The sequence below is a fragment of the Diospyros lotus genome, chromosome 7, assembly GCF_014633365.1.
Source record: "Diospyros lotus cultivar Yz01 chromosome 7, ASM1463336v1, whole genome shotgun sequence".
Classification (NCBI taxonomy): domain Eukaryota; kingdom Viridiplantae; phylum Streptophyta; class Magnoliopsida; order Ericales; family Ebenaceae; genus Diospyros; species Diospyros lotus.
The window spans coordinates 7,280,512-7,297,296 of record NC_068344.1 but is presented as its reverse complement, the minus strand read 5'-3'; the positions used below and the strand labels follow the sequence as shown (position 1 = coordinate 7,297,296).

Below are 16,785 nucleotides of genomic sequence, written 5' to 3'. Positions count from 1 at the left end.
ATATTCATGAGTTTTAATTAACCAACATTTAATGAGCTCAAGTTCTATTCGTTTACAAATCGAGTTTCAAAATTAAGCTCAAACTCGACTTATTTATTTTAACAAATAAATTTTTATCGAACAGAATACCAAGCCGTTTGCGAACAACTCAGCTTATTTGCGACCCTACTTGAATTGTTGCATTGCTGCGCTATTCTTTATTTTAAATATATATATATATTAAAAATACATATATTTTTAAAATATATATGTGCTTATTTTTGTTTAGATGATTATATAAATATATGTATATATTTTATATTCAAAAAAAAGAAAAAATAATATATTAAACCAGTTCGAACTAGACCGAATCAAATTGCAGTCCTAGCCCTTATCAATGCGATCTTTAATTCAAAATTTTTAAGAATTTCAATCCTGGTTTAGTCTTGTTTAGGGTCAGTTCGATTTGGTCTAGACCAGATGAACACCTTCTATATTTAAGACATATCTTGAAGAGAAAGACCATAGGTTTGAAAAAAATGAATCTCTATAAATCAATCGTTCTTGATTGTGTATGTGTTTCATTTACATATCTTAAAAATATCTTGAATCATTATAAAATTATTTCAAACAAAATAAATTTTCTCAAAAATAAAAAGGGCTTTTTCTCATTTGAATTTTAGAAGCCTATTTATTTTTAATTGAAATATAAATTATAATTTCTTTTGATTTTCATTATGAATATTTTCAGTTACATCTACAATTAATGATCATACTGGTATGCTTTATTTAATTTAAAAATTGTGAAAAAAGAATTGATTGAATTTTTCATTGCAAGAATAATACACAAAATTAATTTCTTTTGAGTTAATTTCTCTAAAATTTTTCCAAATCCGAATTGGGTGTATATAATCTTTCATCAAGATTATCATTTTATTGTCTTAATAGATTTTATGCATAAATAATTAACATTTTCAAAAAAAATTATTGGATTAATAGGTAAATAATTAATTAATTTTACAAATATATATGTCAATCAATATCCAATTTTTTATATAATTTCTAAGATTAAGTAATAAATAAATACACACAAAAATCAATTAAAAATTCACCCGAGAGTTTCATCGTTGATATGTATAAAAGATAAATAACATTATTGGTCGCTGAATTTTATTTTTTTTAACAAATTATTTTTAATATTTTAATTTATCATATAACAACTATTAAACTTTTAATCTTGTTACAATTTAGTTATCTATTAAAAAATTTTATTATATAAAATAAAAAATAAAAAACACAAAAGTGGTGACTAAATTGTAAATGATTAAAAATTTAATAATTGTTTTATTATAAATTAAAATATAAGAATTATTTTTATTATAAAATATAAAATTGAGAGACCAACTATATTATTTTTTCTTTATATATTATGATTCATTAATGTTATAAAATAATTAAATAAATAAATAAGAGAATTAATAATCGCTCTGAAATTCAGAATTGAAAGAATCAACGTCTCTAACTCTAGGGCTTCACTGTGAATCCGTTTGACGTCTAGCCAAGCCCTCAATGCCCTTACACACTCAGCTACTAGCAAGTCCCTTAGCATTTCATGCTCTAATGCATGCCTATTGATTTTCGAGTGAGGCGCCTTATTGGCAACCTACAACTCAACATTAGCAGCCTTGAGCCTTTTAACTTCATCCCTCGTCTTGTGGGTTGCCACGACACTTTCCTCATATCGAATGTGAAATTGGGTTACATCAAGCAACAAAAGAACATAATGCCCTCGTCCCCTCGTCATCTTCAAGGAGGAGGAATGAGGGATATTCGATCTCTATTTAGATCTCTCTAAAACATCCCGAGGCCAACCATCTTGGTTATGGGGAGATAACAACCTGATCACCTAGCTAAGGGACCTTCCTAAAGAGGCTCATTCTCCTCAATAGGTAGGAAGTAGGGCACTAGACTCCTCAATAACCATCTTGACCCCAATACCTCTAACTTCGGTAGTTTGCTCCCCTTAAGGCTTGAGATCCACACTAGAAGAGTCATCGCCCCGAAAAGATCCTGCATTTCCCAGCACAATGGAAGAATGTCTGACCCTGCCTTGAATCGCCTCAAAGATTACCTCCACATTAGAGTTCGAATGGCTTTTTCTTGTAAATGATGACTACCCAACAACCCCAAGCTATGTAACCCTATATGCCTTGTGGGCCTCAAGGCATAGCCTGGATAAGGCTTTCCAATAAAACATGGGATTTGCTAACCATAACACCAAGTCCTCAAGTCTTTAGGTTGGTTCAAGGTCTTGAGATTGTAGTTAGAACTTGCCTCAAGTCTTCAACCCGATCCACACCTTCGACTTGAGGAAATGACAAGCCTACTTTAACTTTGACACTACTTGCTAAATTTGTTGACTCACCACCCCATGGGCATTCGAAAGCAATGGTGATAGTCTGACAGGTTAGTCACCTCATCTTTTTTATGTCAAAAAACCTCGAGATGTGTCAGGTTCACCTCTGTTAAGTCATCTCACCTTGCACTAATGAATAGGGGCAATCGAGATGACAGCTAGATTCCTTTTACACGTTTGTGCCTTTTGCCTCAAGATGCACACCTCGTTGAAAAGTTGTTGAGGCATGAGGAAAATGAGGAACTACTTCATCTTTCGAAGAGGATGCTGTTACAATAAATGGGCTACCAAATGATAAGCTTTGGGGTGAGTAATTTAAGTGAAATTGTGGCCAAGATTCGCAGTGAGCTGAGCTGCAAATTTAAGTATAAATAGGAGAGTTGTGAAATTGATATCAAGGGAAGCAAAGGCAAAAAGGCTTTGGAAGAAGTTGGTTATGAGTTTGAGGAAGAGATTTCGATAGTGAGGTAACTCTCATTAGACAATTTTAGGAGAAACAATTTGTTTAGTAATCAGTTAATTTAATAGTTAATTTAGTGGGTTAATGAATTAATTTTGGTGGAGGGCAGTTTAGTGGGTTTAGTATATGGGTATTTAAATAATCTCTGAACTGTTATAAATATTTTGTTAAGGAGTTCTGGGTGCATTGACGGTACGTCCAACGAGTCATTAGGCGACACGTATTTCAAAGTTAGGGTTTAATATACTCTGTGTGTAAATTACTTTTTGTCATGACTTGTATAAGATGTTGAAAAAGTGCCTAGGCATGAGACAGTGGATTTCTGACCGTGAGAGTCTCGAGATAGAGTCTTAGAACGAACCACTAGGGGCAACCAAGAGCCTGATATAGGTGAGGTGGATGGGCTTGCATGCACGCAATACTTCATATTTATTTATGATATCATGTTTAATAATTTACTGCAATCCATATTACATTTATTGAGTCCCAAGACTCACCCCTTCATTCCCACTAACCACACAGATGGCTCGAGGTCCGGTAAGAGAAATGCGGTGTGTGTCGACGATCAACCAAATGATGAGAGTGGTAATCCATGATGGGGATGCAAGTTAAGTGGCTTGTAATTATTTCGTTTAATAGTTGTGTCGAATGTCGTTTGTGCTTGTCGGTTGGACTTGTTTTTTTTATATAATTATGGACACTTTGTGTGTGTAAGCCAAATATATCTAAATTGTAGCTTATTAATCTGCTTATAGGGCACAGGTCAAATGCGAGACTCAATTTTCCTACCGATGTTATGAGTTTTCGACCTTGAGTTCTTGATGGCCAGATGCGGCGAAGCTTAGACCCCACCTAAGGCACCCACATTATTTTATTCCCTTGCTATTAGGGTATAGACGATCTTCAAAGTAAGACCTTTTGATATAACCTTGGGTTACGGTGACACTCGGTAGTGGGGTCAGGTCATCACATGGGGCACTAGACTCCTTGATAACCATCTTGACACCAATGCCTCTAACTTCGATAATCTGCTCCCTTGAGGCTTGAGATCCACACTAGGAGGGTCATCGCCCTAAAAAGATCTTGTACTTCCCAACACAATGGAAGAATGTTGAACCCTGCCTTGAACCCCCTCAAAGATTACCTCCACATTGGAGTTCGAAGGGCTTTTGCTTGCAAATGATGACTACCCAACAACCCCAAGCTGTGTAACCCTAATTGCCTTGTGGGCCTCAAGGCATAGCCTGGATAAGGCTCGCTAATACAACATGGGATTCGCTAACCATAACACCAAGTCCTCAAGTCTTTAGGTTGGTCCAAGGTCTTCGGATTGTAGTTAGAACTTGCCTCAAGTCTTCAACCCGGTCCACACTTTCGACTTGAGGAAATGACGAGCCTACTTTAACCTTGACACTACTTGCTAAATTTATCGACTCCACCACCCCATGGGCATCCGAAAGCAATGGTGATAGTCTGACAGGTTAGTCACCCCATCTTTTTGATGTCAAAAAACTTGGGATGCATTAGGTTCAGCTCTGTTAAGTCATCTCTTTTTGCACTAGTGAAGAGGGGCAGTCGAGATGACAGCTAGATTCCTTTTACACGTTTGTGCCTTTTGCCTCAAGATGCGCACCTCGTTGAAAAGTTGTTAAGGCGTGAGAAAAATGAGGAACTACTTCATCTTTCGAAGAGGATGAGTTCGAGCTACTCCCTCCCCCCCTCCCCCCAACCCTGCATACTTCTGGTAAGATTGCTTCCACCAAAGTTGTCCAGTACTAGTTCGTGAACATTTGGCACCTTCACCAACACCTATGTCCTGCGTTTTAGCTAGAGCCCTATTGATAGCTCGACTCCAACATCGCTACCATAGGTCACAGTAACACTAACCTCTTTTCCTTTCTTCTTCTTGAAGCTAGACAAGGTTGAATTGGCAACCCTAAAGGAAAACAATCCCTACAGTAGGGTTTAGTTATCACTTGAGGCTCAAAGCCTATAGTAATAATAAATAATGTATTTATATATGATAAATAAATAAAAGAAAACATCAAATAATAAAAACATGCATGTTGAATAACAACAAAACACATCTTCTGGACCATCTAGCCTCACACATACAAGATGGTCCTCTCTCCCATTTCAACTGATCAGCCACCACCCTCAAGTCACTTAGCCTCAGGCCTAATGTCACATAGTCTGGTGATTGGTGCAACATGTGGGCAATCCATAAGTTGTGGGCATGCTAGAGTAACCTTAGAGTCACATTAGTGGGGTGAAAGAAAACAATCTCTCCTTCCACCTTGGAGAGAAATTACCCCTTCACAGAACTATAATCAAGGGGTGGTCTCGACGAGGGTACAATGCTACCCATCCATCTTCTCTCTTTTAAGGTATTGTTTGTTAAAATGAGTAATATAAGACTCTATCAAGATATTCATCTATAAAGTTTTTTAAAAAAAAATTATAGATAAATTTATAAAATTCAAGATAAGTTATTCGAAAGGGAAGAAACGATAAATTTATCTTGAAAGTTCAAGATAGAAGTCATATGAATTCTTTCCAAAGAATTTAACAAATATAATGGAAAACACTTTTGTCCGGGATGGTTTTCATATCCCACATTTTTCGATCTATATTTTGGTTAACAAACGCTACCTAATCAAACAAATCCAATGTTAGTTGCACATCTTCCTCTTCGCATAAAAGAAGAAAGGCCACTAGCTAGATACCTCCACCCAAATGGCGTGAGATGCACGAGGTGAATTTTTAGGTGAGTTAATACATTAGTGACACTAAGTCAAGGAGGAAGCCTGAACCTATATTTAAAAGTGACCTGATAGATGCACACTTGTCCTTCGACGGGATAACAAGCTTGGTTATAAGGGTTGGTCTCAATAATCCAACCCTTGGGAATATAGTATTTCTCTTAGAAACTCTACAACACTTCCCCTTTTAGAGACTTCGACGAGATCAATAGTGTTGGATAATTTTCCTAATCCAAAGCATGACTAGTGATCTCAACTCTTCACTCTCCCTGGTGTTGGCAGCAACATGTGAATCCATTTGGAGCAAATCATAAAATTTAGCTAAGCAGAGGAAGACAAATCTTACAAGTTCGAAATAAAGATCTCAAACTTAATAATGAGTGTCGCCAACTTGAAAAACTGGTTTGAAGAAGGGAAGACGTGAACGTAACCCCTAGTGTTATATGCACACGTGTGTTTATATATAGAAAATGCCAACATACACACATCTCACGCCTCTCGAAGAATGCCATAGGGTTCTGCCAATTTAAACTTTTTCAGCACGACTTCTTTGAATTAAGGAAATAAGGGACCCCTTGATGTGGAGGAAGTGTGAAAAGGCACCGATCACCTAGCCATGTTAGAAAGACCCTAATGAGCCCATGTGACCCCAACGATTATATGGTCCACCCATCGAAAACCCCCTAAATAAGATAAACACCTTAGGCCTTTCAACTGACCCCTTCAACTTAAAATCTATCGGGTTTGGTCGAATCAAACTCAACAAACACCTCGAGTTCCCTCATCGACCCTACAACATTAACCCCAAAACCATGACACTTCAACAACCCAAAGAAATTGAAATTATGGCACAAGCCCACACAGAATTTACCCTTAGTGGGATGAGCAAAACCACATCACATAAGGAAAGACAAGTAGGCTTTTGAAGGGAAATTAATATAACTTGACTCTCGATATAAAAGACAACAAGAAAAGAGAAAAAATACCATAAAAGGCGGAAGTTGATATCTAATTACTCTTATATACTAACTTGATCGCCGAAGAGCCATTCCAAGATAGGCCTTGCGAAAACTTGATCTCTTTCTTGCGAGGCACAATCTTTTAACAATGAAAAAGCGAGTAAAACAAACTTAGTTGAGGCCACAAAACCTCCTAGTCACGATATCTTATTTGGTGCAAGAAACAACTGCATTAACACTTTATTTAATGTATTGGTAGTATTTCATTTTTTATTTAAATTTGATGCAACAATCCAATGAACAAGAATATTTATATGGTGGCCTCTAAGGCGCTGGTCAAGTAATTGGATCACGATAAGTTGAGATTCACACCAGTAAGTCGTGAGTTCGATTATTTGTCCTGTGCAGTGAAGCAAAGCCTCAACTTACAATTTATTTCCTCTGTCGAAATCGAGAGCATGAGTGACGAGGGGCAGTGCAAGGGCGATAATACCAAGAATATTTATACGGTGAACATAATATAATCGGAACACAAAGTCATTTTTTAAAAACAAAAAGTACGTTCAAATTGTACACAAGGGCCCTTATATTGATTTTGACTGATCCCGGAAGATTTCGATATATTGATATTCCATAATATTACACTTACGCCCATAATTGCCATAAGGATTGCATCTCCAAGCATATTCTTGTCTTTTATGAATGAATGAATGAATAATAGCCGTTACACATATCTCCCTTTCCTTTGCAACCACGCAGCCTGCCTGCCTGCAGATGACCAAATTATTTAGAATTAACTTGCCGTACGAAGTTTCTCGTTCACACCACAATCAACCTCAACCTCAAGGATCTCCATTTGATCAATCAATTGCACTCAACTTTCCCTCAAAATCATCCTTTCCAGCTTGCAATATCAACACGACAATCCAAATCTCAGGCTCTCTAATTTCACGCAGTTCACATTCCTTTTATAATATTCTGGTTCGATCTTATTCTTGGTAATCATTGCTTGATTTAAATACCGTTTGGTAGAGTAGAAGGAACCCCAAAGACAAAACAGAAAGAAAGAAATCGATGAAGTTGTCTTCAAGAACAGAAAGAGAGAGTTTCAGGGCTCTTGTGTTGGCTTTTGCTTCGATTCTGGTGATCTCGCCGGTTGTTCACTGCTGGGGACTTGATGGCCATCTCACCATTTGCAGGATTGCTCAGGTTTTTCATCTCTCTCTTTCTCTCTCTCTCTCTCTCTCAACTTCAGTGTTTATATATGGTTGTTTTTGCAGTCGCGGTTGAGTGCTGCGGCGGCGACTGCCGTGAAGGAGCTTCTGCCGGCGGCCGCGGAGGATGATTTGGGGAGTGAATGTTCATGGGCGGATCGAGTGAAGTTCCATTACCACTGGTCATCAGCTCTCCATTTCATTGATACCCCTGATAATCTCTGCTCCTACCAATACAACAGTTAGTCGAAATATTTTCTTGTTCTCCCTTCAACTTAACTTTGTTTATTCTCGAACAATGAAAAATTTTCAGTCACCTAATTAAGATGCAATTTTTACGGACAAAACTATAATCCTTTTCAATCCTCGTAACTCTAAATAACTGATCACTTATATCAAAATAACCCTAATTATCTAGCCATGACACACACCTCACTGGAGGGGTGTCTAAGGGAATTGGGTGGTCCTCTATTTCTATCACTATCTCTAACCTTAGACAAAATGGGATTCTCCAGAGACTCCTTGTGTAGTTCGGATTTGAAGAATTATCAAACACATTTTATGAACAGGGGATTGCAAGGATGAAAATGGAGAAAAGGACAGGTGTGTAGCAGGCGCCATTAACAACTACACCACCCAACTGCTCGGCTATGGCAATGCTGCGTCCTCCCAGCACTGTACTAAAACCCCTTTAAACTAAGCCCTTTCATTTACTCTTTCTTTCTTCTCATCATCTTTTCATATGATCTCTCAAAACTTTGTGAAATACCAGATAATCTCACAGAAGCCCTTCTCTTCCTTTCCCATTTCATTGGAGACATTCATCAGCCACTTCATGTGGGTTTTACTTCAGACAGGGGTGCCAACACCATTGATGTCCATTGGTACACAAGAAAAACAGTTCTTCATCATGTACGTGTTGGCAATGCCTGGCTATGGCTGTAACCCTAAAAATAGAGACTGTGTTCTCATTTCTGATCTTGCAGGTCTGGGACGACAACATAATCGAGACCTCGGAAGAGCGATACTACAACTCCGATGTTGATGGACTGATCAATGCAATTCAGAAGAACATCACGGTGCGAACATAAAAATAACATATTAAGCCTTAATCCCACTATATATGCAAGAACATAGATACAACATACATGGTGTTTGTCATGACAGGGTGAATGGTCAGATCAAGTCAAGACATGGGAGAGTTGCAGCAGAAACGCAACAACATGCCCAGACATGTATGTTTGTTGTGAAACAAGAAAAGTTTGAGAGGGTTTCATTCCTCCGTAGATTCATGTGTAGATCATAACTAGGATTTCTATGCAGATATGCATCGGAAAGTATTCAAGCAGCCTGCAACTGGGCATACAAGGGCGTAACCGAAGGTTCAGTACTAGAAGGTGAGCGCCAAATGTTCTTCATGTTGATACTAATCCAATTTGGATTTTCAAACATTAGCAATCTCGAGGTTGCTCTCTGCAGATGACTACTTTCTAACGCGCTTACCAGTTGTCAACTTGCGGTTAGCTCAAGCCGGAGTACGACTGGCAGCCACTCTCAATCGGGTATTTGGATAAGAACAATGCTTCTTCTTGTCCTCTAATATCCAATGAAAACCGAGTATTCCTGAGGCCTATATGAGTCAGAAATATGCTCTGTTTCCGGTTCTAGGTAGTGCTTCCTAATGTAAAAGCATCTGCTCTTCTTGTCTTCTAGCAAAATGATCTACCAACGGAGAGTAGTAACTCAATAAGCAATACTTTGGCCTTTTTACAATAACATCCGGTTCTGTTACAATACTTGCAAGCCAAATTTACCCTCACTGGATTACAACAGAACATGGATCATGCCAGAAAACACCTGGAAAGGGAAGGCAAAAGAAAGAAGAAAAACAAAAATATATGTATCCATACATAATGCCATGGTGCGTAGATAATTTACAGCACCATGTCAAACAATCTTTATAACAAACACAAACAAACAGCTGTGCATCTATCGAACATTGCATTGATTCTTACTTCCTTCTTGTTTCTTCACAACAAGAACTGGGCAACTGGCATATTGAACACAATAGTTGCTCACGCTCCATAGAAATGCCCTGCATTGGAGATTGGGTATGTTACCTAACTACATAAGAACGATCGAGACAAGAATTTCAAATTTAATAGCAAATCATCAATTTTGTTTCTTAGTTATGGAAGTATATATTAACAGTCAACAGAGCATCCAAATTCTAATCTGTAAACCATTCAAAGCCAGGGTATTTAATACATAACAACAGGTAAGCTTCGGAATAACTTTGTGAAACAAAATGGAATTAGCATATTCCAACATACATTTGAATAGATCTTACAGTTCACACTCTCCACAAAACCACTATAAATGACTGGCAGAAAAAGCTTTGAGAATGGATCAATCAGAAGCTAAGATCATTACCACATTTTTACATTGCAGGTACAAATTAAAAAAAGAAAACTCACCTTTTGATTGTTCCAATTTCATGTTCAGCCATAACGAGCAGCTTAATCTTGTGCTTTTTAACTGCGTTACATATGGATTCTTTAGGCTCCCCAATTTCCAGAATGGTTTCAGCATTTATCTGTAGAGAAACAAAATAATTACCATCATTCCTCTACATTCACTTACAGTTCTGTTCAAAGAACTTTTAAGCAATCAACTAACATATGCTTCTTGCCATGTACAATAACATATCAAACCTTTATCTAATTACCTGGTATTGACTATATGAATTCTAGCTTACCATTCATTTCTATCTATGGCCTTACTATAGGTAAGCCCTTCTATTACACCTAAATGTTTCCTATCAAGTTTTTCTTGGTCTTTTTCAACCTCTTTTGCTGCATACTTGTTTTATTTCATCCACACTCCTCACAAGAGTCTTTATTGATCTTCTTATCACATGACCAACCCATTTTAATCATGTCTCATACATCTTATCTTCAATAGGAGCCATTTTAATCTTATTACTAATAGCCTAATTTCTAATATTATCTTTTTTCTTATATACTCAAGCATCCATCTTAACATCCTCACTAGTGCACTTGAAGCAAAGGAGAGCAGTGATTTCTGACAAATTACAACAGTAACAGTTGAAACAAAATGATAAAATAGATCAATGATGCATCTGTTTGATTAACAGACAAACCAAATATTATTACTGTTATATGAAAACTGAAAAATGTTAGTAACTTAGTACCCACCCCACGGCTGGAACATATGCTCTTAGCTTTTTCCAGAATGCCGTGCGAAACCATCTTGTTCTGCTCGTTCACACTGTTAACATAATCAGAACCTGCCATTAAAAACAAAAAACAAATAATCAAGCAGTAATCAGACGCAGACGTTCTGAATTTCTTCCAAAACCCAATTGGGACTTCAAATTGTCTCCAACTGAAAAACCCTCCCAAGACTCTCAACTATGGATAATTGGTCGCTCACATTCCCAATACTCTTTAACTCACCTCGCTGTGGCACTCACTCCATCTCTAGTTTTGTTTATCTATAGACAACAGCCAACAAGCCGATGGAATTGAGTTTCCTACTTCTATCCCTATTTCTACTGAACACATGAGAGAGAGAGAGAGAGAGAGAGAGAGGTAATTACAGGGTGTGATGGGGCAGTACATGCGAGCGGAGCCGAGAGAGGAAGACAAGACATGGTTGGTATTGGGAGAGGGCCGAGCCATGTAGATGAGAAGCGGATTGCCAGAGGCGACGATGGATTCCCGGAGATTTTCCAGCACCCACATGAGAGCATAGTAACTGGAGCAGTCCTCGTCCACCGCCACCATCACCTTCTTCCCCGACTCGCCGCCGCCGTTCACTTCCATTTTCCGATCCCTGAACCGGAGGAGGAGAAGACTCAAGAGTGCCAATAACAGTGACAGAACCTTCTCTGATTTGGGGTTTGAAGGTCAATTATCATTCATTTCATTTCATTTGCCCTGCCCCACACCCCACCACTATACATAAATAAATATAAATTAAAGAAACAGATAAGATTTATCTGCTCACTCAAAGATTCCAAACCATCAACCTGTAGCTGTAGATGTTACCCCCTGTTCTTGAATCTGTCTTCATCTGGCACATTAACATTGTTTAGCATAAATTAAGTAATGTTAGTGTCTGAGAACACAGATCAATTGATTGAGTCACGATAAGGTGGGATTCCCACGAGTAAGTCGTGAATTCAATTATTTGTCCTGGATAATGAAATAAAATTTATATCCGTAATTTATCTCATTTATCAAAATTAAGAGCACGAGCGACGAAAAATTACACAAAAATAATAATCTCAAATAACGTTAGTCAAGAAATTAAATTTTTATGTGTAATAATATATTTAGTAATCGAAAAAATACTATCAATGAGATCTTAAGTGATTGAGTAAATAATTATAATCAAACTTAAACATAAAATCTTAAGCTTTCCTTTTAAAAGTATAAAAAACAAAGTTACTAATTTATTTATTTTTTTAAAGAAAAAGCAACCAGCTTTGGTGGTGCTCTTTACTAATTATATTATCAATGATTTTAAGATATTTTGCTGATATATTTTGTATGCCCTGTTTGGTTGGGTAGTGGCTGTCCCTGTTTCTTTTAGGTAGTGCTGACCGTTGAGAGTTGGTGAAAGTAAAACCAGCCGGTCAATTCCCGCCCACCGCAATGTATTTCAATGGTTTCCAATACCGGGCGCTGTTGCTGAGTATTTAAATTAATTTTATGTCATTGTACCAAACAATATATATATATATTATTATTGATGTGTGATATGTAGAATTCTATCAAAAAAATAATAAAATAAAAAATTCAAAAGTTTAAAATAACTTCTTGAATTAACAATGGTAATTGAAAATATCTCTAAAAAAAAAAAATGATCTCCATGAGAGTAAAACATCAGGAGACGTGATTGTTTCTGAAAAATCGTCTAGAAAGACTCGTATAGTCTCCCGAAAACTATAACAATCTTAGGAGATTGTAATATCTTGACACTAGTTATAAATTTTTATTCTTTTGACAAGGATCATAAATAAAGTGTAAATAGAATATTTCTAACATCTAAAAAACTCTAATTCTAGTAGATTTCAAAATACTACATATATACTCTTTTATAAATAGACGAACACTTATTTTAAAAAGAAATATGTCTTTAATACTGATTTCAATACTACATTCAACTTTTCAGTATCAGAGTGTTAGCGCGTGAATTGTCTGGCTTTATCTGATCGTTCTCTTTCTTGTAGAATTTAAATAACTTAACGATAATATTTTTAGTAAATAAATTTATTGTTATGTTCGAACGATAACAATTATAATTATAATTTTGATATAATTTATTAAATAATCCTATACTTAAAAAGGTAATAATAATATACTTCATAACATGATTAAATAATTTTAAACGGATTTTGGACATATACTCTAATGTTGCGTCCACCACAAGCAAATAATTGAAGGCAGATTCAAACATCACGATTCCGTGGTCGTTTGGGTTTATATATATATATATATATATATATATTTAAATGTTTAATAGTGTGTTATTCAAGTCAAGTAAGAATTAAAGTAAAGTGGCGTTATTTTCACTCCAAAAATTGCTAATCACACTCTACTTTAACATAATTTTATCACTTTAATATAATAAAAAGGACGAACACAAAAAAAAAAAATCTCTAATCTTTTCGCGAATTTGTAAATTTATCTAAATATTTTAATTTTTTCAATTATATTCCAATTGACTCAATTAAATATAATTTTATTTAATATCTAAAATTAATTTGAGAGACATATTTCGTTATTAACGTGACAAGTCACATGTCATAAAATAATATAAGAGTAAGATCCACATATACATATAAGAGCGAAATCATAAATATATATATATATATATTTTTTATACGTGTACTCATAAATTTCATTTATATTTTTTTTTATGACATGTGACATATTACATCAATAATGACACGCCTCTCAAATTAATTTTAGGTGTTGGATAAAATTATATTCAATTGGAATACAATTATTAAAATTAAAATATTTGAATAAATTTATAAAATCACTAAAATGTTTATTTATTTATTTTTTATTATTTGCCCTAATAAAAATTGTTATTTTAAATTTATCACTTAAAATTTGTGTGCTTTTAGAAATAGAAATGTTACACTTATTCTTGAATAGGGGTGCAAATGAGCCTAGCCAAGCGAAGATAAATTTTATCGCAGGTTTAAACTCAAGCTCGAGCTTGAGTTCGAGTGGAGCCTGAAAGCTTGGCTCGAGCTCGATTAGCATAGCCTAGGCTCGAGCTCTTCTCAAGCTCGAGTGAGCCTTAACTCAAGCTTGGCATCAGACTCGAATTTATCAAAATTTTATTTAAAAAAACTAATAAATTGATGTATAATAAAAACAAATATCAATATAATAATCAATAAATATACCTAAATGAACCAAATTTGATAGTCAACAAATATAATATTGACATGATAATTAAGTAATAATAATTTCACAAATTACAATAAGCATAATATTATTTACCGTACAAAAAGATAATCAAATTTCTTGTTTAGTTATTTTCAAAATACAAATATAATCAAAATTATAGTCTAACAAAGATATTTTTAATTCAACTTCAAATTAACTACTCTAAATATTAATATGCAATTTAAAATTATAATATTAATCAATAATTGTAATTATATATCAAATCACATATATTAACACATAAATTTTTTTCAAGAATCACAAACCTTGTTTTATTTCATGTAGCAGAAGAATTAACTATTTAGTTATTCAATTAATATTATTCTATCATATATTCGAGTAAGATAATCAATTAATCACTTAAATATTTATAAAGTTTTATTTGATTAAAAAAAATAATAAAGTACAATATTTATTAGTTGTTACTCAATTAAACATTTCCTTATTCGATTAAAATGATAATTATTCTATAAAACTCATACATTAATTGATTAATTTTTAAATCACAACAAATCTTTTTATCAATACATTTTTATTATGATATTATTATAATAAAATAAAATTTGATAATTTTATGTTAAATATATTTTTATAAAATTATAAATAATTTTATTAATGTATTTGTAAACAAGCAAGCTCAAGAGTCTATAAGCGAGTTAGCGCGCGAGCCTTTATTCGAGACAACTCATGAGCCTCTATTTGAGCCAACTCATGAGTCTCTATTCGAGTCAACTCATGAGTTAACAAGCTGAATTTTATTGAGGTTAAACTCAACTTGTTTACAAATTGAGTTTCAAAACTAAACTCAATCTCATCTCATTTACTTTAACAAATAAACTTTTATCGAGTCGAATACTGATTTGAGCCCGACTGGCTCGGCTTATTTACATCCCTATTCTTGAATAACGAATATATAACTTATAATTATCCAAAGAGTTAGGCACAAATTATTAGGTCTAATATAGAGCCCAAAGTTTAATTAGGACTACCTTTGCATCTAATTAATTTAATTTACACGCCACAAAACAATTAATTAATTACACACCATAAATATTAATTAACACTTGTTTGCATAATATATGTATTACATATAAGGAATAAGATACAACAAAGGGGTGTACTTACAGAAAAAAAAAAAAAACAAAGGCGCCGTGGACGATTACATATTAGAGAGGATGCTTCACAACAAGAACTGGACACTTGGCGTTCTGAACACAGTAGTTGCTCACACTCCCAAGGAAAACCCTGCTCCGTACAAACAAAACTCATTATCTTTACTGTAATCTCCAATGCAATGCATCAATTAGTTTAATTAAATTAAATTAATTAAACCAAAGACAAAACATATTCTATTGTTTCAGATTAATTTATATGTAGTCTTACTTAATGCCAAGTAAAAGAACCCATTAATTATAGGCTCTTGAAATTAAGCAAGAATGGGAAGAAGGCATTAATTATGGTGAAGCATGGATTAGTGAATTATTAAGCAGGAATTAAAGTTGTAATTAAGCATGGATTAATTAATGAACCTCTTGAGAGCTCCACGGCCATGGCTACCCAGCACCAGCAACTGGACGTGGAGCTTTTCTACAGCTTCACAAATGGCCTCTTTCGGGTCTCCAACCTCCGACATCGTCTCTGCGGCTACCTGCACCACTCTCTCACTCGTTAATCCTCATCTTTACAGCTTCATTAATTTCCATCTGATCTGATCACCATATATATATGTATATATATGTATCTGAATAATCAGATTAGTTTTACCCCGTTTTCACTGCATATTTCCTTAGCTTTCTCTAGCAGAGCCACAGCAACCTTCTCTTGACTCTCCTGGAAAGATCTGATCAACTGTGGGGCTGCCACGCATCAAATCAAAGGACTGAACAGTTTTTCTAACTTGATTTTCACAAGAATCGATCAAACGAACAAGATATATATATATATATATACATATATGTGTATGCATGCGATATGTAATTAATTAATTAACTACGTACGAGCAGCGCCCATGGAAGAAGCGTAAAGGTAGCCGTAATCGGAGAGGGGCTGGACGGTGAGGAGGAGGAGCTCAGAGTTGGCCATGGAATCCCTGAGATTCCGAAGCGTCCAGTCGAGGGCGTAGAGGCTGCAATCACTCTCATCTATCGCCACCATCACCTTCTTCTTCTCCTCTGCCGCCGCCGCCGCCGCCATGGGTGGATCTCCGGTCGCCAGCCCGCCTTCTTCAATAGGTGACAAATTAGTTAAGAAGAAGGATTGAGGGGGCTCTTTTCTTTGTTTTTCCTTCTGGTTCTGGAGTCCTTCAACTACCAATCTCCGAGTCACGTGCCCAAAGCAAACCGACGTTCAACGATCTCACTCACACCTGTTAGATGTCACATTTTGACACGTGTATAGAGTGGCCACCTCCGCTTGTGGCGTTGTACAGGGCCCGAGGCTTATCCATTGGTTGATAATAAAATGACCGTCCGATTTTTAGTTAATTGAACCACACCATTTTT

At 35.4% G+C, this 16,785-nt stretch overlaps 3 protein-coding genes across 3 annotated transcripts; 1 reads left to right on the top strand and 2 right to left on the bottom strand.

The window, feature by feature from the left end:
• The first annotated feature begins 7,314 nt into the window (after positions 1-7,314).
• On the top strand, positions 7,315-9,418 carry LOC127806648 (endonuclease 2). Its single transcript, XM_052344065.1, has 8 exons — positions 7,315-7,785; positions 7,857-8,031; positions 8,360-8,467; positions 8,563-8,702; positions 8,777-8,869; positions 8,958-9,025; positions 9,114-9,187; positions 9,270-9,418. The coding sequence occupies exons 1-8, from the start codon at positions 7,651-7,653 to the stop codon at positions 9,362-9,364; spliced, it is 888 nt and encodes a 295-aa protein (XP_052200025.1). The 5' UTR covers positions 7,315-7,650; the 3' UTR covers positions 9,365-9,418.
• Positions 9,419-9,526: 108 nt separating this feature from the next.
• LOC127806649 (universal stress protein A-like protein) lies at positions 9,527-11,638 on the bottom strand. The gene is made up of 4 exons (XM_052344066.1): positions 11,413-11,638; positions 11,009-11,100; positions 10,268-10,386; positions 9,527-9,885 (listed from the first exon to the last, which is right to left on the bottom strand). Exons 1-4 carry the CDS (start codon positions 11,636-11,638, stop codon positions 9,780-9,782), a joined length of 543 nt encoding a protein of 180 aa, XP_052200026.1. The 3' UTR covers positions 9,527-9,779.
• A 3,675-nt stretch (positions 11,639-15,313) lies between these two features.
• LOC127806650 (universal stress protein A-like protein) lies at positions 15,314-16,569 on the bottom strand. The gene is made up of 4 exons (XM_052344067.1): positions 16,282-16,569; positions 16,049-16,140; positions 15,814-15,932; positions 15,314-15,529 (listed from the first exon to the last, which is right to left on the bottom strand). Exons 1-4 carry the CDS (start codon positions 16,475-16,477, stop codon positions 15,451-15,453), a joined length of 486 nt encoding a protein of 161 aa, XP_052200027.1. The 5' UTR covers positions 16,478-16,569; the 3' UTR covers positions 15,314-15,450.
• Between the last annotated feature and the right edge of the window lie 216 nt (positions 16,570-16,785).

Excerpts from the sequence above, each read along its gene's own strand:
- LOC127806649 (XM_052344066.1), bottom strand. The coding sequence starts at position 11,638 with ATGGAAGTGAACGGCGGCGGCGAGTCGGGGAAGAAGGTGATGGTGGCG. Across the intron at positions 11,101-11,412 it reads GTACTGCCCCATCACACCCT|GTTCTGATTATGTTAACAGT; the intron begins GTAATTACCTCT and ends TTTTAATGGCAG. Across the intron at positions 9,886-10,267 it reads GAAATTGGAACAATCAAAAG|GGCATTTCTATGGAGCGTGA; the intron begins GTGAGTTTTCTT and ends TCTCCAATGCAG.
- LOC127806648 (XM_052344065.1), top strand. The coding sequence starts at position 7,651 with ATGAAGTTGTCTTCAAGAACAGAAAGAGAGAGTTTCAGGGCTCTTGTG. Across the intron at positions 7,786-7,856 it reads CCATTTGCAGGATTGCTCAG|TCGCGGTTGAGTGCTGCGGC; the intron begins GTTTTTCATCTC and ends TTGTTTTTGCAG. Across the intron at positions 8,703-8,776 it reads GAAAAACAGTTCTTCATCAT|GTCTGGGACGACAACATAAT; the intron begins GTACGTGTTGGC and ends CTGATCTTGCAG.
- LOC127806650 (XM_052344067.1), bottom strand. The coding sequence starts at position 16,477 with ATGGCGGCGGCGGCGGCGGCAGAGGAGAAGAAGAAGGTGATGGTGGCG. Across the intron at positions 16,141-16,281 it reads TTCTTCCATGGGCGCTGCTC|CCCCACAGTTGATCAGATCT; the intron begins GTACGTAGTTAA and ends GATGCGTGGCAG. Across the intron at positions 15,530-15,813 it reads GGCCGTGGAGCTCTCAAGAG|GGTTTTCCTTGGGAGTGTGA; the intron begins GTTCATTAATTA and ends TGTACGGAGCAG.